Here is a 17,129-nt window from a genome sequence, read left to right as displayed (position 1 = left end):
CAGCACTTGTCAAAGCCTATTTTTTACAGTCTCTGGTCAAAGCGCGATACCTCAGGATACTTTTGATACAGAACTTTTATGGGTAACTAACCGGATTAGCATTCTCATTGGAATCAGTGGTTGTTCCTCAGATTCTGAAACCGTGTGCACCAGTAGTGTCCAGCAAACTGTATGCTATTAGCAAAGAACGTTAAAGAAAGTCTTTTCTAATAGTCTCACTCAGCTGATCAGTCAGTTTCTTGAAAACTCGCAAGGTGGCGATAGAGTCCCATAAAGCAATTGTCACGAGTCCAAGGTGCATGGAACAAATTAATAGGTGGAAGAGGTGGGAAAAAGTAATTAAACTATATTTACGAACTGTTTAAGCATATATTCTATTCCATTATGAATAGTATTTTTTTTTTCAATTAACTGTGTGTGTGTATGTGTGTGTGAGAGAGAGAGAGAGAGAGCATATAAGACTTTCATAATTATTCTGAATGTATTTGTGTTAGAAGCTGAGTACATTAAGTACATACACAGTGGTAAATGTAGTGAGTTTACCACTACACTCTCCTTTTTTTAACACTAATTATCCCTTTATAACCACAGGTCTTTTATGCAAGCTACCATGTGATATGATGTCACAGAGAATACACAACAGTCTTGGAATCGGAATCCTGTCTGCCATACAAAATATTTATCATCACACATTATTAAGTGGCAGCATCTTTGTGTTCTTAAATCTGCTGGTTTATTATCAAAATTCTCTGATTTAAATAAATAGCAACTGAAATAAATGCAATCATAAAAATATAATTCCAGTAGTATTACAAACAAAATTAATATACTTTTTTATGATGTGCACAGTACTTTGCCTCACTGAGACATATAAAAAAAAATAAGTAATACTAGAATAAAGTGTAGATAAATGTCTGGGATGGCATGCTGAAAAGCATTGCTGGACAGCATTGTCCATACCATCATTAAGATATCGTCAGTACAGAACAAACACAGCACTAAAGTTGGACAGTACTGGACAGCATCGGGCAGCATCTCATTGCGTTAATAGTTATTTATGTTTTGAATGTATGTCCACCCTGGGCGGCCAAAATCTAATCTGATCTAATCTAATCTAGTCAAATCTAATCTAATCTAATCTAATCTAGTCTAACTGTCCATGCAGTTGTGGATATTGTTGGTAAAGTGCATGCCGTGCTGCTGAGTCGGACGGTATTGCTTTCATTAACACTTTCCCCGAGTAGGCAAAGGAGGAAGCTGTTTGTTCAGGGCCCTGCTGTCTGCTTCTTTTCTGCTGGATACTCTCACACACGGTTGCACAAACACAACCTGGGTTCTACATGCACAAAAAATATTTCAAGCTGAACTGTAAAAATGTAAAAATATTTCCACAACAAAACAGAAATGATTTAACACTGTGCACAAACACCAAAATCATTCCAAAGGATGGTTAGTTTTGAATTTTATATGATGCAATGCATTCATGAAGACTTTACACTTTATTAAATATGTGTTTTCACCTGTCCATAGCTATGCCAATAACACTGCAGAAATAAAGATCTCTGTATAGCCTTCTTCACCAATACACACATTACGAAAGCACTAGCCGGTGAAAAGTTCACCTTGAATATTGAATTAAGCAGAAAACTGCATGTAAAAATCTGATATTGTGTAATGCTTTGTAATTATTCTTGGGTCAGACACATTTATCAACCAGTTTCAAAATGATTATGCACAAGGAGGCTTCAGAGAACGACAATAACATAGACAGTGGAAAATATTAATTAAGATGGGAGATATTAGGATTCTAAGTATGTTGGGATATTAGAGTTTTATTCTGAGCATTCATATTAAAGCTGAAAAAAGTGAATATGTTACAGATCAACTTTTTAATTCTGCTAAAGGTCAGAAGGCTGTGTTTTCCTGATAAAAACAAATTTATTTCTCAAAATAAAATCCCTCCTAAAGGCATTCATAGAGAATCATAAATGGATAAAACCCTACCAGATCTCAATGTGACCGAAATTCCAAGAAGTCAAAATGGGGTTCACTGCAAATGATTGAAAACATGGGCTGTTGCATTTTTACATGGTCCCTTCAATGATTAAATCTGATGCAAAGAAAGAAAATCAGTAAACAAACTGCAGAGGGTCATCTCCAATGACTACAAATATGTGACAAGGTTGTGATCAAGGGACAAAAACAAAATGCTATCTGCCTGTTATGTATTCCTTCTGAAATGGCCAGCAGTTTTAATCTAGACAGGTGTTATTTTGAACTTTGCACATCATTAAACTTGCAGACTCTAAACATTCGTATTGCTGTGGAGGTAAGTTATTTCAATCCTGAAAATGGAGATACATCCGATATGGACACATTGTTAGTTTCTAGATTAAGCTGGACCTTGTCTGATAATCAGGGGGCACAACACAAATTTCTGGGGCCTATGCATATACTGTCTCTGTGGGCCACCTTAAAATTCTACACCAAAGCAAACATTTGAATCCAGGCTTTCATAAACCATCTATGCCTCGTAAAGGTGCCTGAAATGTTTTGCTCTGGACCAGAGCTTCTTGGGCCCAGGACAAAGTTCCTGCTCCCACCTCCCCACCCCCCTAAAAAAATTGCCCTGCTCAGGACTCACGTAACAACACGTGTTATCAGTTGTTGAACAAGTACATTAAGTGTCCTGTCCAATCAGTGAGGTCAGAGGTATCTCTTGTTTATGTTCTCCCTGTCCCTTAGTAAAGATACAGAATCTTCGAAGTATGTTTTAATGAAATTAAAATCATTCTGAGGTGACTGTATTTCCTAATTACTTTGCACAATGCCAAATTAATGTTTAATCTATGCAGACAACAAACTACATGCAACACCCTACTGCACTGTAATTGCGTCGTGCAACTGGATTTTGTTTAAAATGGTGATGCACAACTGACTTCAACTGGCAACAATCAAAGACTATGTTACAGAAAGCAGGTGTAGGTTCTACAACAAAAGCATGCTTATTGCATACTGTAAATGTATTTGAGTTTCAAGTGAGGAAACAACAGCAATCACAAGATTAGATAAAGAACACCTTTTCTATGAACAACAGCAGATTGCAGTTCACACAGTATAGTTTTACAGCAAGAATGCTGCAGTTCTTAAAGTAGAATAATGAGAATGAAGACTGAACACTTTTATGTTCTTTATTTAAATATTTGGTGAACACACATGTAAAAAAAGTCTGTCATTAATAAAACAATGCTTTCGATAATGATAATAGGGTCACAATATTCCAGTGTCAAAGCAGAAAATCCACTGAGCAGTTAACATAAATTATCTACTAAGCTATGCAGTGACTTGAGCTGAAACAATTTCATTTGCCTAGTGATAAAAGTGACTAAAAATAAACGCAAGATACCCTTTGTTTATGATAGAGAAAGTTTTGAGCAGAGGCCAACTTCGGTTTACACGGAATTGGAGTTAACTGCATTCTTATGGCCCTGAACTCATATCGTCAAAAACTGTCTTTTAAATTTTCCACTGCCAGGGTTCCTGAAAAAGTACAGCACCGTAAAGCTGAAAATTACTTTCACTAGTTTGCTGTTCCAAAATACAAATGCTAACTGCAACTCTGACCATTTCTTTAAATGATTTGTGAAAAGGGGAAAGTGGGACCTCAGAGATGAATTTGCCAGAGGCTTTTCATTTTAAATACAGAGATCATATGATTCATTTAATTCAATATTTTATGTATGTGAGTTAGTGCCCTGTTGCTCAGTACAATGTATGTTTGAGGCAATTGTGAATCAGAAATACACTGTACTGTCTGACAATGCGTATGAAACAATATAGTAATTAATTAAAACAAACTGGTGAACATACTCAAAAGCTGAAACAGGTTAGTAGGATATTGTTCGTAGTGCATTCCTCAGATTGTTACGCTTTCAAATTTCTTCTGAAGTTCTCAGAATCTTCCTTCAATGGAAATAAATAAGGAATAAGATATTCTATATTAATAGTGTTTTCCATTCATTAGTCTATATCGGGGGTGTCAAATTCCTGTCCTCGATTGTCTACAGGTATTTCTGGTTTCATTTCGATCGGCAGCAAATAAACACCTTGCGAACAAAGTTTGTGAACTCTTTAGCCGATCAATGACTAAATTAATCACTAATGATGAAACACGTCAAAAAACCGGCAGACCCTGCAACTCTCCAGAACTGGAGTTTCACCTGTGGTCTATTTAGTATTCACTGTAATGCGTGAGTTTTTGGCTCAAACTGAATCTCAGCTGCTAAAGATTCGCACACCTCCAGCCGGCCTCGGACTGTCGGGCCAATCACAGCGGGTAGTCGCAGAACTGGACGTCACCAGATGATGCGCCATCGAAAAAGTCTTGCATCATACGCAGAGCTGGCTAATGTTTAAATCCATTTTAAACAACGCGAAGAGCAGCAGCGTTACACATCTCCTCTTCGGTGTTCTATCACTTATTTTTCCCCTGGAAGGAACAAGATGCTGAGTTTACAGATTAACCTGACTGCGCGTTTCTTGGGTTTAATTATTCACCAATGTGTATGTACAGTTGTTCAGTACGCATGGAGGTATTACGCTCATCTAAATGCCTTGTCATTCGAGCTGTCTGTAGTCCCTCCCCTAAACTCTCCCAGACTATAAAAAGAGAACTCGTTAAGCCAGTGCACTCAGGAGCCATCCTTCAGATAATAATCAGCAACATACCTCAGGGGACACATACCGGCTGATGAGATTCAGATAGGCTGATTTTCAAAAGAAAAAAAGGTAATTCTTTTACATTTGAACGCTGCTTAAAGGTTGTTTTAAACACAATTTGCGCGTGTGTAGATACATTATATATATATATATATATATATATATATATATATATATATATATATATATATATATAGTGAGCTACATTTGGGACACAGACATTTTTTCTTGATCATGGCTCTGTCATGTTTGGTACTTTGTTGCATTTCTTTTGCATGCAATGGCTGCTTGAAGTCTGTGATCCATAGACATGGATGAGTATCTTCTCTGGTGATGCTCTGCCAGGCCTGTACTGCAGCCATCTTCAGCTGCCGCTTGTTTCGGGGGCTAGTTGCCTTCAGTCTCCTCTTCAGCATATGAAACGCATGTTCAATTGAATTCAGATCAGATGAATGACTTAGCCAGTCAAGAATTTTAAATTTTTTAACTTTGAAAAACTCCTTTGTTGCTTTAGCAGTGTTTGGGACCATTCTCTTGCTGTTGGATAAAGAGCCATGCATTTTGGAGGCATTTGGTTGAACTTAACCAGATATGATGTGTAGTTACATCATCAATGAAGAAAGTGAGGCAGTCAGAAATTGTGGAGTAAAAAGCCAAGAAAAAAATGCTTAGTCCCGAACGTTATGGTGTTCACTACATATATAATTAGTACACTAAACTAAATTAGTGGGTAGGCTATTCCATTAGTAAAGTGATAATTAAATCTCAGGTTTGATTTTCGCTCACAAGCTACAGTTTTTTAAATTTTTATTCTTCAGCACAAATCCACAATTACAATTTTGACTACTGTATATATCCACTAAGGAAGATATTAAACATTTTGTTTAAATGCTTTTAAAAATTCAAATTAATCCTTTGGGTAAGATTATATACATAATGTATAAATAGCCGAAACGACCACATGGACACAAAATTCCCAGACATATCTTCTTTAATTTGAGCTGTTTTCATTAGTTAATGTTTTCATCCCTCAATGGTGGCTCTGTCTAGGCTGAAATTATGAATTGCAGAAGCAAACATATTTTTTAAAGTGTGATATGTGCTGCATTCTAGTGTGTTGGGTAAACTTATTTTTAAATGATGCCTGGAGCGTGTTTTGAATTTCAACATGTCCAGAAGCGAAATTAGCGGGGGTGTCGTGGGGGGGGGGGGGGCGGGCTGAGCACCTAAACATAAATGCTACATTTCGCCCCCATTCATGAAAAACATTGTTTAAATGAATGTTGACAAGTAAAATTGTGTATTATTTGCTTTACAAAAACAAAAATGTATTTTTAAAATGGAGTTGACATTGAAACGTATCTTTAAAATGGACTCGCTTTTCCTTTGTGTTGTTCTCAGTGTGACTCTCATATTTCTCTTCATGCCGCACACATATATTTACATGACCTTTGGTGTGCACTTACTGTTGGTCGCTTTGGATAAAAGCATCTGTCAAATAAATGTAATATGATGTAATATGTCTGACAGGCTGGCTCCGCCCCTGACTCCTCCCACTGACTCCCTCCCCATTTCCTCTCTCTTGCGCAGGAAGCTCTGAGCCTGGCCGTGCTGTAGCTTATAACTCCGCCTCTCTGCCCAGAACCATGCCCCCCCAGCTACTCTCTCAGTCCCAATCCGGTGTGCGCGTGCTGCAGGGCGACCTGGCCGCCCTCAGCCCGGCCCTGCGCGAGTTCATCGAGAGCAGCGCCACCCTGTGCCAGCCCGAGGCGCTGCACATCTGCGATGGCTCCGAGGAGGAGAGCGCCGCCATCCTGGCACAGCTGGAACAGCAGGGCATGATCAAGAGGCTGCCCAAATACCAGAACTGGTACATCGCCCACACCACCGTCCCACAATCACACTGTATCCAGTACATCACCCATACCCTGTCCCACAATCACACTGTATCCAGTACATCACCCACACCTCGTCCCACAATCACACTGTATCCAGTACATCACCCACACCCTGTCCCACAATCACACTGTATCCAGATATATTGTACTTGTAATGCAGGTGTATGTAATGCAGGTGTACCATGGCTGAGCAGGAGCATTCACGTCCTGTTCCCCTCTGTTTTTGGCAGCTGGTTGGCACGCACAGACCCGCAGGATGTGGCCCGTGTCGAGAGTAAGACGGTGATTGTGACACAGGAGCAGAGGGACACCATACCCTCCCCCCAGGATGGGGGTCCCAGCCAGCTCGGCCGCTGGATGTCCCAAGAGGAGTTCGACAAGGCCATGAACCAGCGCTTCCCTGGCTGCATGAAAGGTAAAGCTCACCAAGCACTAAGAGAGAACCAGCCACTCAGGCCATCCAGAACATAAGAATACATAATGAGGAGAACAAGCCAATCAAACTATCCAGAACATAAGAATACAGGATGAGGAAAAGTGGCCAATTAGTCCATACAGATCATAAGAATACAAAATGAGAAAAACAGGCCATTCAGTCCATCCAGAACATAAGTGCATAAGAATACATATTGAGGAGAACAGGCCATTCAGCCCATCCAGGCTCCTCATTAACTTACAGACTGGAGAGCATCCAACACTATGTAAAGCCTGGACTTGCACACCTGGAGGGTCTCTGCCTATAGAGGCAGACCAGAACAGTCCAGAAAGTTCTGGAAAGATGTTGTCAGTCACATCCAGTTACACATACATGTAGACTTTCAGCAGACATTCTTACCGTGAGTGGCATAGTGGGCAGGGCAGGAAGAAATTAGAGCTCAATGGACTCGCCATGGCAACCCCAGCTCGCCCAATCACACGGCTCCTGTGTTTCCCTCCCCCTCCGCAGGTCGCACCATGTATGTGATCCCCTACAGCATGGGCCCGGTGGGGTCCCCGCTCTCCAAGGTGGGCGTGGAGCTGACGGACTCCCCCTACGTGGTGGCCAGCATGCGGGTGATGACCCGAATGGGCAAGGCCGTCCTGGAGGCGCTGGGCGACGGCCAGTTCGTGCGCTGCCTCCACTCCGTCGGCTGCCCGCTGCCCCTCAAAAGTGAGTCAGGAGACGGGTGGCACCGCATGCCAACAAGGGGAGGGGGGTTTCATTTATCTCATAATGGACAGAACTCATAGACTGTAGAACGATTTGGAAAAAGTCACTGAGACGTCAACCATTGACTCTCCATGGGCTTGGAAGTTTGGTGGAACTGCAGTCACCTATCAATCTAAAAACTGTAGATCACAGTCCCTATTGGACTCATATGTACTCTGTTAGAGTTGAATTACAGTTAGAGTTGGACTGCAGACTGCTACAAAGGACTGTAAAGACAGCAGCAAAAATCATTGGCACAGAACTACTGCAGCTTCATAACATTTACACCACTCGCTGCAGAAGGAAAGCCCAAAGCATCACTGGGGACACCAGTCACCCCGCTCGTGTTCTGTTCGCGCTCCTTCCATCTTTAAAACTTTGCCGGAGCATCAAATCACACACCACCCGTCTCAGGAATCGTTTCTTTCCACAGGCAGTTAGGTTGCTGAACAGCTGACGCTCCCATAATGCACCGCACATTGCACTTTGCTGTTGCATGTAATGTTATCGTGTGTCCCTTGTGTTAAGCCAGAACGTTATTTTTAATACACACGACAATAAAGTTGAACTTGAACTCGAACTTGAATTAACACCGGACGTCATACTGTGTCAAATCTGAGGCCATTGCCCAAACTGAGTGTGTCCCTCCCTCCTCTCCCCCCCACCCCCCTTTCCCCCCCTCCCCCCTCAGAGCCACTGGTGAATAACTGGCCCTGTAACCCGGAGATGACGCTGGTGGCCCACATCCCCGACCGCCGGCAGATCGTCTCGTTCGGCAGCGGCTACGGCGGGAACTCCCTCCTGGGGAAGAAGTGCTTCGCGCTGCGCATCGCGTCCCGCATTGCCCAGGAGGAGGGCTGGCTGGCCGAGCACATGCTGGTGAGGGGGGAGGTCCAATCAGCACTCTCAGACACATGCGGAGGGTTCCGGAACTGATTTCCTGGGTAGTTTTAAGTACCTGGGGACTGTCATTGATCACAAATGTAACCTTGAGGTGAACGCAGATTAGATTTGTAGGAAGGGGCAACAAAGACTTCTTGAGGAAGCCTCATATTTTTAATGTAAATGGAATGATGACATTTTGTAGACCATTTATTGAATCTCTCTTGGCATTTTCCTTGGAGGCCTGATTTGGTATTTTAGGGATGAATAGAAGAAACACTGAATAATGTTGTTAAAGTGGCCAATAAGATCACTGACCACTCTAACTGACATATATGCTCACCAGGTCTTGCATAAAGCCAAGTCTATTCCATAGAGCCCTCGTTACACTCTAGTTGTTGAATTTGACACTTTATCCACTGTCAACAGGCACAGATTTCCTCATACAGGACATACCTCATATAAATCTTTGTGGCTTTAGTAATATTTCAGTCAGGACCACTAGTATTCAGATGAAATACATTAATGAATATCCAATGTAATTATTTCGGTTTGGCACTGAATGGATCTGCTTTAGGTACGTCTCTGCATGCACACCAGTGTGCACTACCCTATCGAACAGGGAGCACAATACACATCCCCTACTAAGGCAGGATAAACATCAAAACTCCTCCCACCGCAAGGAGAAGCAGATCCAAACAACAGGTGGAAGGGGTGGTGGAGGGTGAGCGCAGATCTGTGAGCAGCAGCAAGACTAGCATGCAAAGAGCAGTGTTGGAGAGGTCTGACTGTCGGTTTAGATAAGGCACTCCATTAGTGATGAACTTGCGGGACGTGATTGGCTGTTGCACACATAAGAGATGATGGTGTTGGTGTTGAGGGCCGCGGCTGACCATGTTGTCCGGCGGCGGCTCAGATCTTAGGCATCACCAGCCCCGAGGGGCAGAAGAAGTACTTCGCGGCCGCCTTCCCCAGCGCCTGCGGGAAGACCAACCTGGCCATGCTGTGCCCCACCCTCCCCGGCTGGAAAGTGGAGTGCGTCGGGGACGACATCGCTTGGATGAAGTTCGACGAGGAAGGTGAGCGCTCCCCATGAATATTTTGGGCCCATCGATTGGCAGGAACTTCACAGACCGCTAACGCTGCTACTCCACTGTGGTTCTGCAGTGTAAGGTTTAAGGAACCAGGGTCTGTATTTAACCAACATTTGCTCTTAACTTTAACATACAAGCAAACTTTATGCTTCATGCTTTTCTTCACAAAATATGTGAAGAAAAAACAATCCTTGCTTTTAATTGTTGGTCAAAGTTAAGGACAGATGTTGATTTAATTCCATTCTGGGTTTATAACTCAGTGTTTCAGGTTCAATTCTCAGGTGAGACGCTGCTGTTGAACTCATGAGCAAAGGTACTTTGAACAGCTAAAGTAAATATCCAGCTGTATGAATGGACAGCGCGTAAAAATGTTTGCTGAGTAAGTTGCTCTGGATGAGGCTGTCTGCCGAACACACGCATGATGTAATACTGTCCCCCGACCTCAGGTGTGTTGTCCGGTCTCTACAGGCAATCTGAGGGCCATCAACCCAGAGAACGGCTTCTTCGGCGTGGCCCCCGGCACCTCTGCCAAGACCAACCCCAACGCCATGGCAACCATCTGCAAGGACACCCTCTTCACCAACGTGGCTGAAACCAGCGACGGGGGCGTGTACTGGGAGGGGATGGACCAGAAACTTCCGGAAGGGGTGGCCGTGACTTCCTGGAAGAACAAACCCTGGACGCCTGAGGAAGGTACGGGTCCCCCCTGACACCCCCCGCCCCCACCCTACCCACCTACCATGAGGGACAAGAAACATACCCAGCTCCTTTTTACATAATAAGAAATAAGTACATCCATAAAAATAAATCTATCGTTAAGCTACAGTCAAAATGGTGGGGGCACAGTAGGCTGCTTTGCAGGTGAACCAACCTGATCACATGAAATACATACATGCAAATACAAATTTAACATACTTGCATTAAAAATACTGCCACCAGAACAAAGCAGTAATAAAACTTCACAAAGCAGTAAAAAACTGCACAGTTTGCACAATAATAATAATAATAATAATAATAATAATAATAATAATAATGTTTGAAACCTCTTTCCCTGTCTCCACCCTTCTCACAGCTGAGCCCTGTGCACACCCAAACTCCCGCTTCTGCTGCCCAGCCCGCCAGTGTCCCATCATCGACCCTCAGTGGGAGTCCCCCGAGGGGGTCCCCGTGGAGGCCATCATTTTCGGAGGGCGTAGGCCCCAAGGTGAGCGCGCTCGAGCAGTCTGCTGTTCCGCGTTCATGCTCACGCTCACGCGAAGCGGTTTCCTGACGCTCCCCTCCCCTCCCCTCCCCCGCGGCAGGTGTGCCCCTGGTGTATGAGGCCTTCGACTGGCAGCACGGAGTGTTCATCGGTGCCGCCATGAGGTCGGAGGCCACAGCTGCAGCTGAACACAAAGGTGAAAAACCACACAAACTAGGCTTTCCAGATCGATCCGCAAACCACCCAAACTAAGCTTTCCAGAATGATCCGCCAACCATACAAACTACGTGTTTCAGAACAATTCACAAACCACACAAAATGTGCCTTCTGGAATGATCCACAAACCACACAAACTATGCCTTCTGGAAAATCCGCGTATCACACAAACTACGCCTTTCAGAACAAACCACACAAACTTCCTGACTGCTGTCTGAAACACAGTGGGTCTAAGCAATACCACACTGTGTGTTTCTCTGAATATAAAGCAGGATACGGTGGTGTGATGCCAGCTAAAGTGATTTATTTTCATACAGCAGTACAGCCTGGAGGGCTAATACCCTGCTTACACCATTGCTACATGCAACAGAAGTAACTCAACTGAAATATAATTTAAACTAATACATTTCAAATAATATATAATATAATATATGAAAAATGAGCTGATATACAGTACTGAATTCAGTAGCCCCCTTGTCTAACACAGGAGAGTGCCCTTTTTTCAGGTAGCGTGCTAAATACAGGCCCTCTCTGCCCCTCCCCCCTTTAGGCAAGGTGATCATGCACGACCCCTTCGCCATGCGGCCCTTCTTCGGCTACAACTTCGGCCGCTACCTGTCCCACTGGCTGAGCATGGCGCGGCGCCCCCGCGCCCGGCTGCCCAAGATCTTCCACGTCAACTGGTTCCGCAAGAGCCCGTCCGGCGGGTTCCTGTGGCCCGGCTTCGGCGAGAACATCCGCGTGCTGGAGTGGGTCTTCCGCCGGCTGGACGGCAAGGCCGGGGCCCAGCCCTCCGCCGTGGGGCTCCTGCCGGCCCCGGGGGCGCTCGACCTGAGCGGCCTGGATGAGCCGGTGGACCAGGAGGAGCTCTTCAGCCTGCGCAAGGGCTTCTGGGAGCAGGAGGTGCGGGAGATCCGGGCCTACTTCCGGACGCAGGTGAACGACGACCTGCCCGCCGAGGTGGAGCGGCAGCTGGACCTGCTGGAGCAGAGAGTTGATCGGCTATGAGGAGAGAGAGAGAGAGAGAGAGCCAACTGACCAGAAACTTCGGCCCTACGACTCTATGACACACCATACAGCCTGCATAACTACGATATGCATTAAGCATGGCATAACCCTGTCATAAGCACGACATAATGCCTGTCATAACCAGCTGCGACAGAGTAGTACAGCTTGTGACAGGTGTCATAATATATTTATTTTTCCTAATATATTCCTTTCTGGTTATAACAGGTGGTATGTCATGCTAATGACAGTGTAATGGAGACTATATGAGATACAGTTCAACCCAAGTGTCAAAAAAAGCACTAAATTGCAATTATAAACTTACTATAAGTATTGTTTTTATTCAAGCTGAAAGATTGGTAACTGAGGAAGGTTAGGAAATAGAAATAATATGTTGAGTAAATGAGTAAAAATATGAATACTTTTGATTTTAGGAAATAAAATGCCACAACCTGGTAATTTAGCAATCTGTTAAAATGGAATTGGAATGTAATGATAGAAGAGTAGTGAGAAGTACTGTGTCCAGGGACAGTGCTGTGCATTAACCCTTTAAGGTGTAAGATCACAAATATGTGATTGGAATGTTCTCAACTGAACATTCTAATGCTGATGTAACAGTCACTGCTGGTAACTGAAAGCAACAGAGTTCTAGAACACTGACTTAGAATTCTGAAAAGAAAACATTCCAAAAAACCTGCTCTTCAAAGGGTTATAATAGTGAGAAAGGAAGTCTGATGTACTGAATGTGTGTTTCACCATCTGAGCAGGTCCATAAAGCACAGGGACATGCACAGACAGTAACTCGCTGTCGGTACAACTTCCTCACACCTCAGTGTGCGGGACCTCGTCTTGCTGTTGTATTTTATTTAAAATAAAGTTTTAATTTATTTTTGTATACCATTAACTGTCTGGTTTATTTTATTGTTTTAATCTGTTCCCTATCCAAAATACGATTAAGATGGCTAGGGGCATTAATAAATATTATTTTTGAACATATTCGTGAAGACTTTGGCTCTTATTTCTGAGATATTTCACAAGTGGTACTAAGCAGTGACCTTTCAAACCGGAGAAACGAGTAGCGAGTGGGACGTTGCCACTGAAGAATGGCTGCACACATTTAAAAACAAGTACACAGCAAACATGTTTAGATTGCAGGAGCAGCAAACATATTTCAGGTCTAGGAGCACTGGGGGCTCACATGTGGCTGCCTTACAGACTTAGTCACATACACAATATTACCAAAACTATCTGGGCACCCCTTGGTCTGGGGCTGTTTTTCATGGTTTGGGTTAGGCCCCTTAGTTCCGGTGAAGGTAAATCTTAATCTCATAAAAAACACGTTACAAAAATGCCAAGTTACTCACACATACAAGACCAGTCCAGGCCTGCCATTAAAAGTATTGATATGTGTGAGTAACTTGGCATTTTTGTACGTTGAAAACATGTTTTTTATGAGATATACCATTCCATAAGGAAAATAAGCTCGCTCACGGTCACTTTATTTACTCCGCACTATAGTCTGTGGTCATGTCAACCTTCACCTACATGCCCATTCTGCTAAAAACATATTGTTTCAACTACGCAATTTCATCATTTCATCCAAATTTCTCTCACACTGTATTTTCTCATATGCAAAACCTGCTGGGACATATGCGTCTGCTCCTAATCTCCACTATCAAGTTTTCCGGTTCTAGCTTAGCAAAACAGCAAACAGGATTCCCACCTGCAGATAAGCCTATCAAAATGCCTTATAAACCTTACAAACACTAAAAGTGCATCTCCACGAAATAATAGACAACGGAGCAGGACAGCAGAGTACACAAGTTGCAACCTAGGCAGCTCTAATTCTACGGGCTTGCTGATTCTTTTCTCAATCAAGGCTGGTTGGATGGCCGTCAAATCCGTGAGTACATACACTGGCCATATTTCACCTGCGTTTCTGTTGTGTTTACACTTACGCCACCGCACCCTTTGTCACAGCCACTGTTTTACATATATAGCAAACCGAAACTGCTAAACAGTACACGCTCATCAGACTGTACAAATTCACACAAGCATAGCCATAATCCACAACTGTTTCTTATGGGGTCACTTCGCATTTCTCACTCTCATAATAAAACGCTTTGCAAAAAGAAATGATATCCCTTAAAAAACACGTTTTCAACGTACAAAAATGCCAAGTTACTCACACATACAAGACCAGTCCAGGCCTGCCATTAAAAGTATTGATATCAAAATGACGCCAAGTTAAGGTACTACAAACAATATAGGCTATCTTACCTCACCAAAATTAAATAAGATGTATTCCAAAGCAATGCTACCCAATATTTACTCAATTCTTTCAAGTCACTTGGCCCTGTGTTTTGTAATCTTACCATTTTACAATGTCATGCAAACTTTGTCACAAAACAAAACAAAGTCACATACACAATATTACCAAAACTATCTGGGCACCCCTTGGTCTGGGGCTGTTTTTCATGGTTTGGGTTAGGCCCCTTAGTTCCAGTGAAGGTAAATCTTAATGCAATGACATTCTAGACCATTTTGTGCTTCCAACTTTGTGTCAACAGCTTGGGGAAGGCCGTTTCCTGTTTCAGCATGACAATGCCCCCGGGCACACAGCGAGGTCCATATAAAAATGGTTTTGTTGAGATTGGTGTGGAAGAATTTAATTGGCCTACACAGAGCCCAGACTTCAACCCCATCCAACACCTTTGGGATCAATTGGAAAACCAACTGCGAGCCAGGCCTAATTGCCCAATCAGTGCCCAACCTCACTAATGCTCTTCTGGCTGAATGGAAGCAAATCCCTGCAGCAATGTTCCAACACCTAGTATAAAGCCTTCCTGGAAGAATGGAGATTGTTATAGCAGCAATGGGTGGACCAACTCCAAATTAATGCCCATAATTTTATATGTCAGGTGTTCACATTGTACGCACACGTTTGTACGTGGTATAGCGCTTCTGAGTGAAACAGTTCAACTCTCGATTTCACTGTGATCACAAAGTTAAAATACCCCAAAAATAAGAAAAGTGGTTAATTGTGTTTCTACTCAATCACCACGTTAAATTCACCAGCCCCAATCATACAGAACACGTCATTATCCTTTTACCCCTCAGTCATGACATAGACTAGCAAACAAACAGAATTTACAAACGAAAATGCAAGACTATGGTACACTTGCATGTATGTTCTCACTACATTGTACCTACCTCTGTAGTCACAGTATTACACTTGTATTTAAGAACATCTAAAGTTAAGTAGGTCCTGCACTTTAATTAAACAGGTTATTTTAAGCCTCTTGTTTATGACTGAAATAACTCTGGTTTGGCTGCCTCATTGCTGCCGTGACAACAGCACCTGTTTGCAGCCATGGTAACAGCCTGGAATGAGGAAGAGAGTCAGTCCTGATGCCTATACTGCACAGCGCACTGGGAAATCACAGTGGCCCAGGGCGATAGCTCAGCAATGCAGAAACTCCTGTCTGCAAAACGGAAATGACTGAGCAAGGCACTTCCTGGAAACCATGGCACCTTATCTTTCCTCCTCGGCTTTATCTGTCCTGTCTGAATCCTGTCAGCTCCTGACTGGATGCCTTCGGTAAAATCAATGGAAACACGTCCAGAGTGAACTGCGCCAGGACACGCGTTCACCGTCCTCACGACCTCTGACCTCTGACCATTGATCGCTGTCCTCTTCTGCGCTTAGGAAAACACTTCACTTTTCCTTACGTGGCGTTTGATGTCATCACTAGAGCTGGACCTGTACGCAGCGTGTGGGATATTGGGATAGGACGAGAACAGAGTAAGCATGCGCCAAAGACGTAAGAACATCTTGTTATTTTCCGCATGCTTTCATTGTTTTTATTTGCACTTGATTATAATGTCAAATATGGCACCATTCTGGTATTACTGGTTATTCTTGTGTCGGGAAAGGAACTGAAACCCCAGTCCCATAGGGCCACAGCATCTACAGGTTTAACTCCAGTTCTGGAGGGCCACAGTGCCTATAGATTTAACTCCAGCCCAGGAGGGCCACAGTGCCTACAGGTTTAACTCCAGTCGAGGAGGGCAACAGTGCCTACAGGTGTAAATCCAGGAGGGCCACAGTGCCTACAGGTTTAACTCCAGTCTTAGAGGGCCACAGCATCTACAGGTTTAACTCCAGTTCTGGAGGGCCAGAGCATCTACAGGTTTAACTCCAGTCCAGGAGGGCCACAGTGCCTACAGGTTTAACTCCAGTTTTGGAAAGCCGCAGGGTCTGCAGGTTTAACTCCAGTCCAGGAGGGCCACAGCGCCTGTGGATTTAACTCCAGTCTCAGAGGGCCACAGCATCTGCAGATTTAATTCCAGTCTTGGAGGGCCACAGTGTCTTCAGGTGTAACCCCAGTCCAGGAGGACCACAGAATCTGGGAAGCATCTTGTGATTTACCCTGGCTGGGTGTTGTTTTTTTAAAGCACTGCACAAATGGTGTTTACAGTAGAATATCACTCCCTGTCACCTGACAGACCAGTAAAATGTTCTACCTTGATTTGATATTGACTGTCCTCTTATATCTTGGTTGAAAGTTCACAGCATAGGGAAACCGATTCAAAAATAAAGAATACCAATCCAAAAAATGTGAAGGCAATTTGAACCATTGTCCTTGAACAATTGCTCACACCTGTCTGAAACAAACTGATTTTGTATTTGTGAACCCCACCCTGAGCTGGCCAGAGGAAGCTGGTTTAAGATGTGTTTTTGACACTTCTAGCTGGTTTTAGATGGTTGACCAGCTGGCCACCTGTTTAGCATCCTATATTCATTACATTTGTTTGGTAGATGCTTTTATCCAAAGGGGCGTACAATAAGTGCATACCAAAAGTCATTAGAGCAACTACAAAACAGGTCCGATAAGGTACAATACTCATTTTGTACAGTTATT

General features: G+C 43.4%; 1 protein-coding gene across 2 annotated transcripts; it reads left to right on the top strand.

Moving 5' to 3' along the window:
- The first annotated feature begins 4,684 nt into the window (after nt 1-4,684).
- On the top strand, nt 4,685-13,200 carry pck1 (phosphoenolpyruvate carboxykinase 1 (soluble)). 2 transcript variants are annotated; one of them, XM_035388758.1, is made up of 10 exons: nt 4,685-4,785; nt 6,308-6,589; nt 6,848-7,032; nt 7,564-7,767; nt 8,498-8,685; nt 9,605-9,767; nt 10,251-10,475; nt 10,855-10,986; nt 11,084-11,179; nt 11,750-13,200. In XM_035388758.1, exons 2-10 carry the CDS (start codon nt 6,366-6,368, stop codon nt 12,205-12,207), a joined length of 1,875 nt encoding a protein of 624 aa, XP_035244649.1. In that variant the 5' UTR covers nt 4,685-4,785; nt 6,308-6,365; the 3' UTR covers nt 12,208-13,200. The 2 variants fall into 2 exon arrangements, with proteins under 2 accessions (XP_035244649.1, XP_035244650.1); XM_035388759.1 differs by having other exon boundaries at nt 4,694-4,788; nt 6,310-6,589.
- Nucleotides 13,201-17,129: the final 3,929 nt, after the last annotated feature.

The sequence above is a fragment of the Anguilla anguilla genome, chromosome 13 (assembly GCF_013347855.1).
Source record: "Anguilla anguilla isolate fAngAng1 chromosome 13, fAngAng1.pri, whole genome shotgun sequence".
Taxonomy (NCBI): domain Eukaryota; kingdom Metazoa; phylum Chordata; class Actinopteri; order Anguilliformes; family Anguillidae; genus Anguilla; species Anguilla anguilla.
Note: the sequence above shows the minus strand (reverse complement) of the source record. Positions and strands in the feature narration are given on the sequence as shown.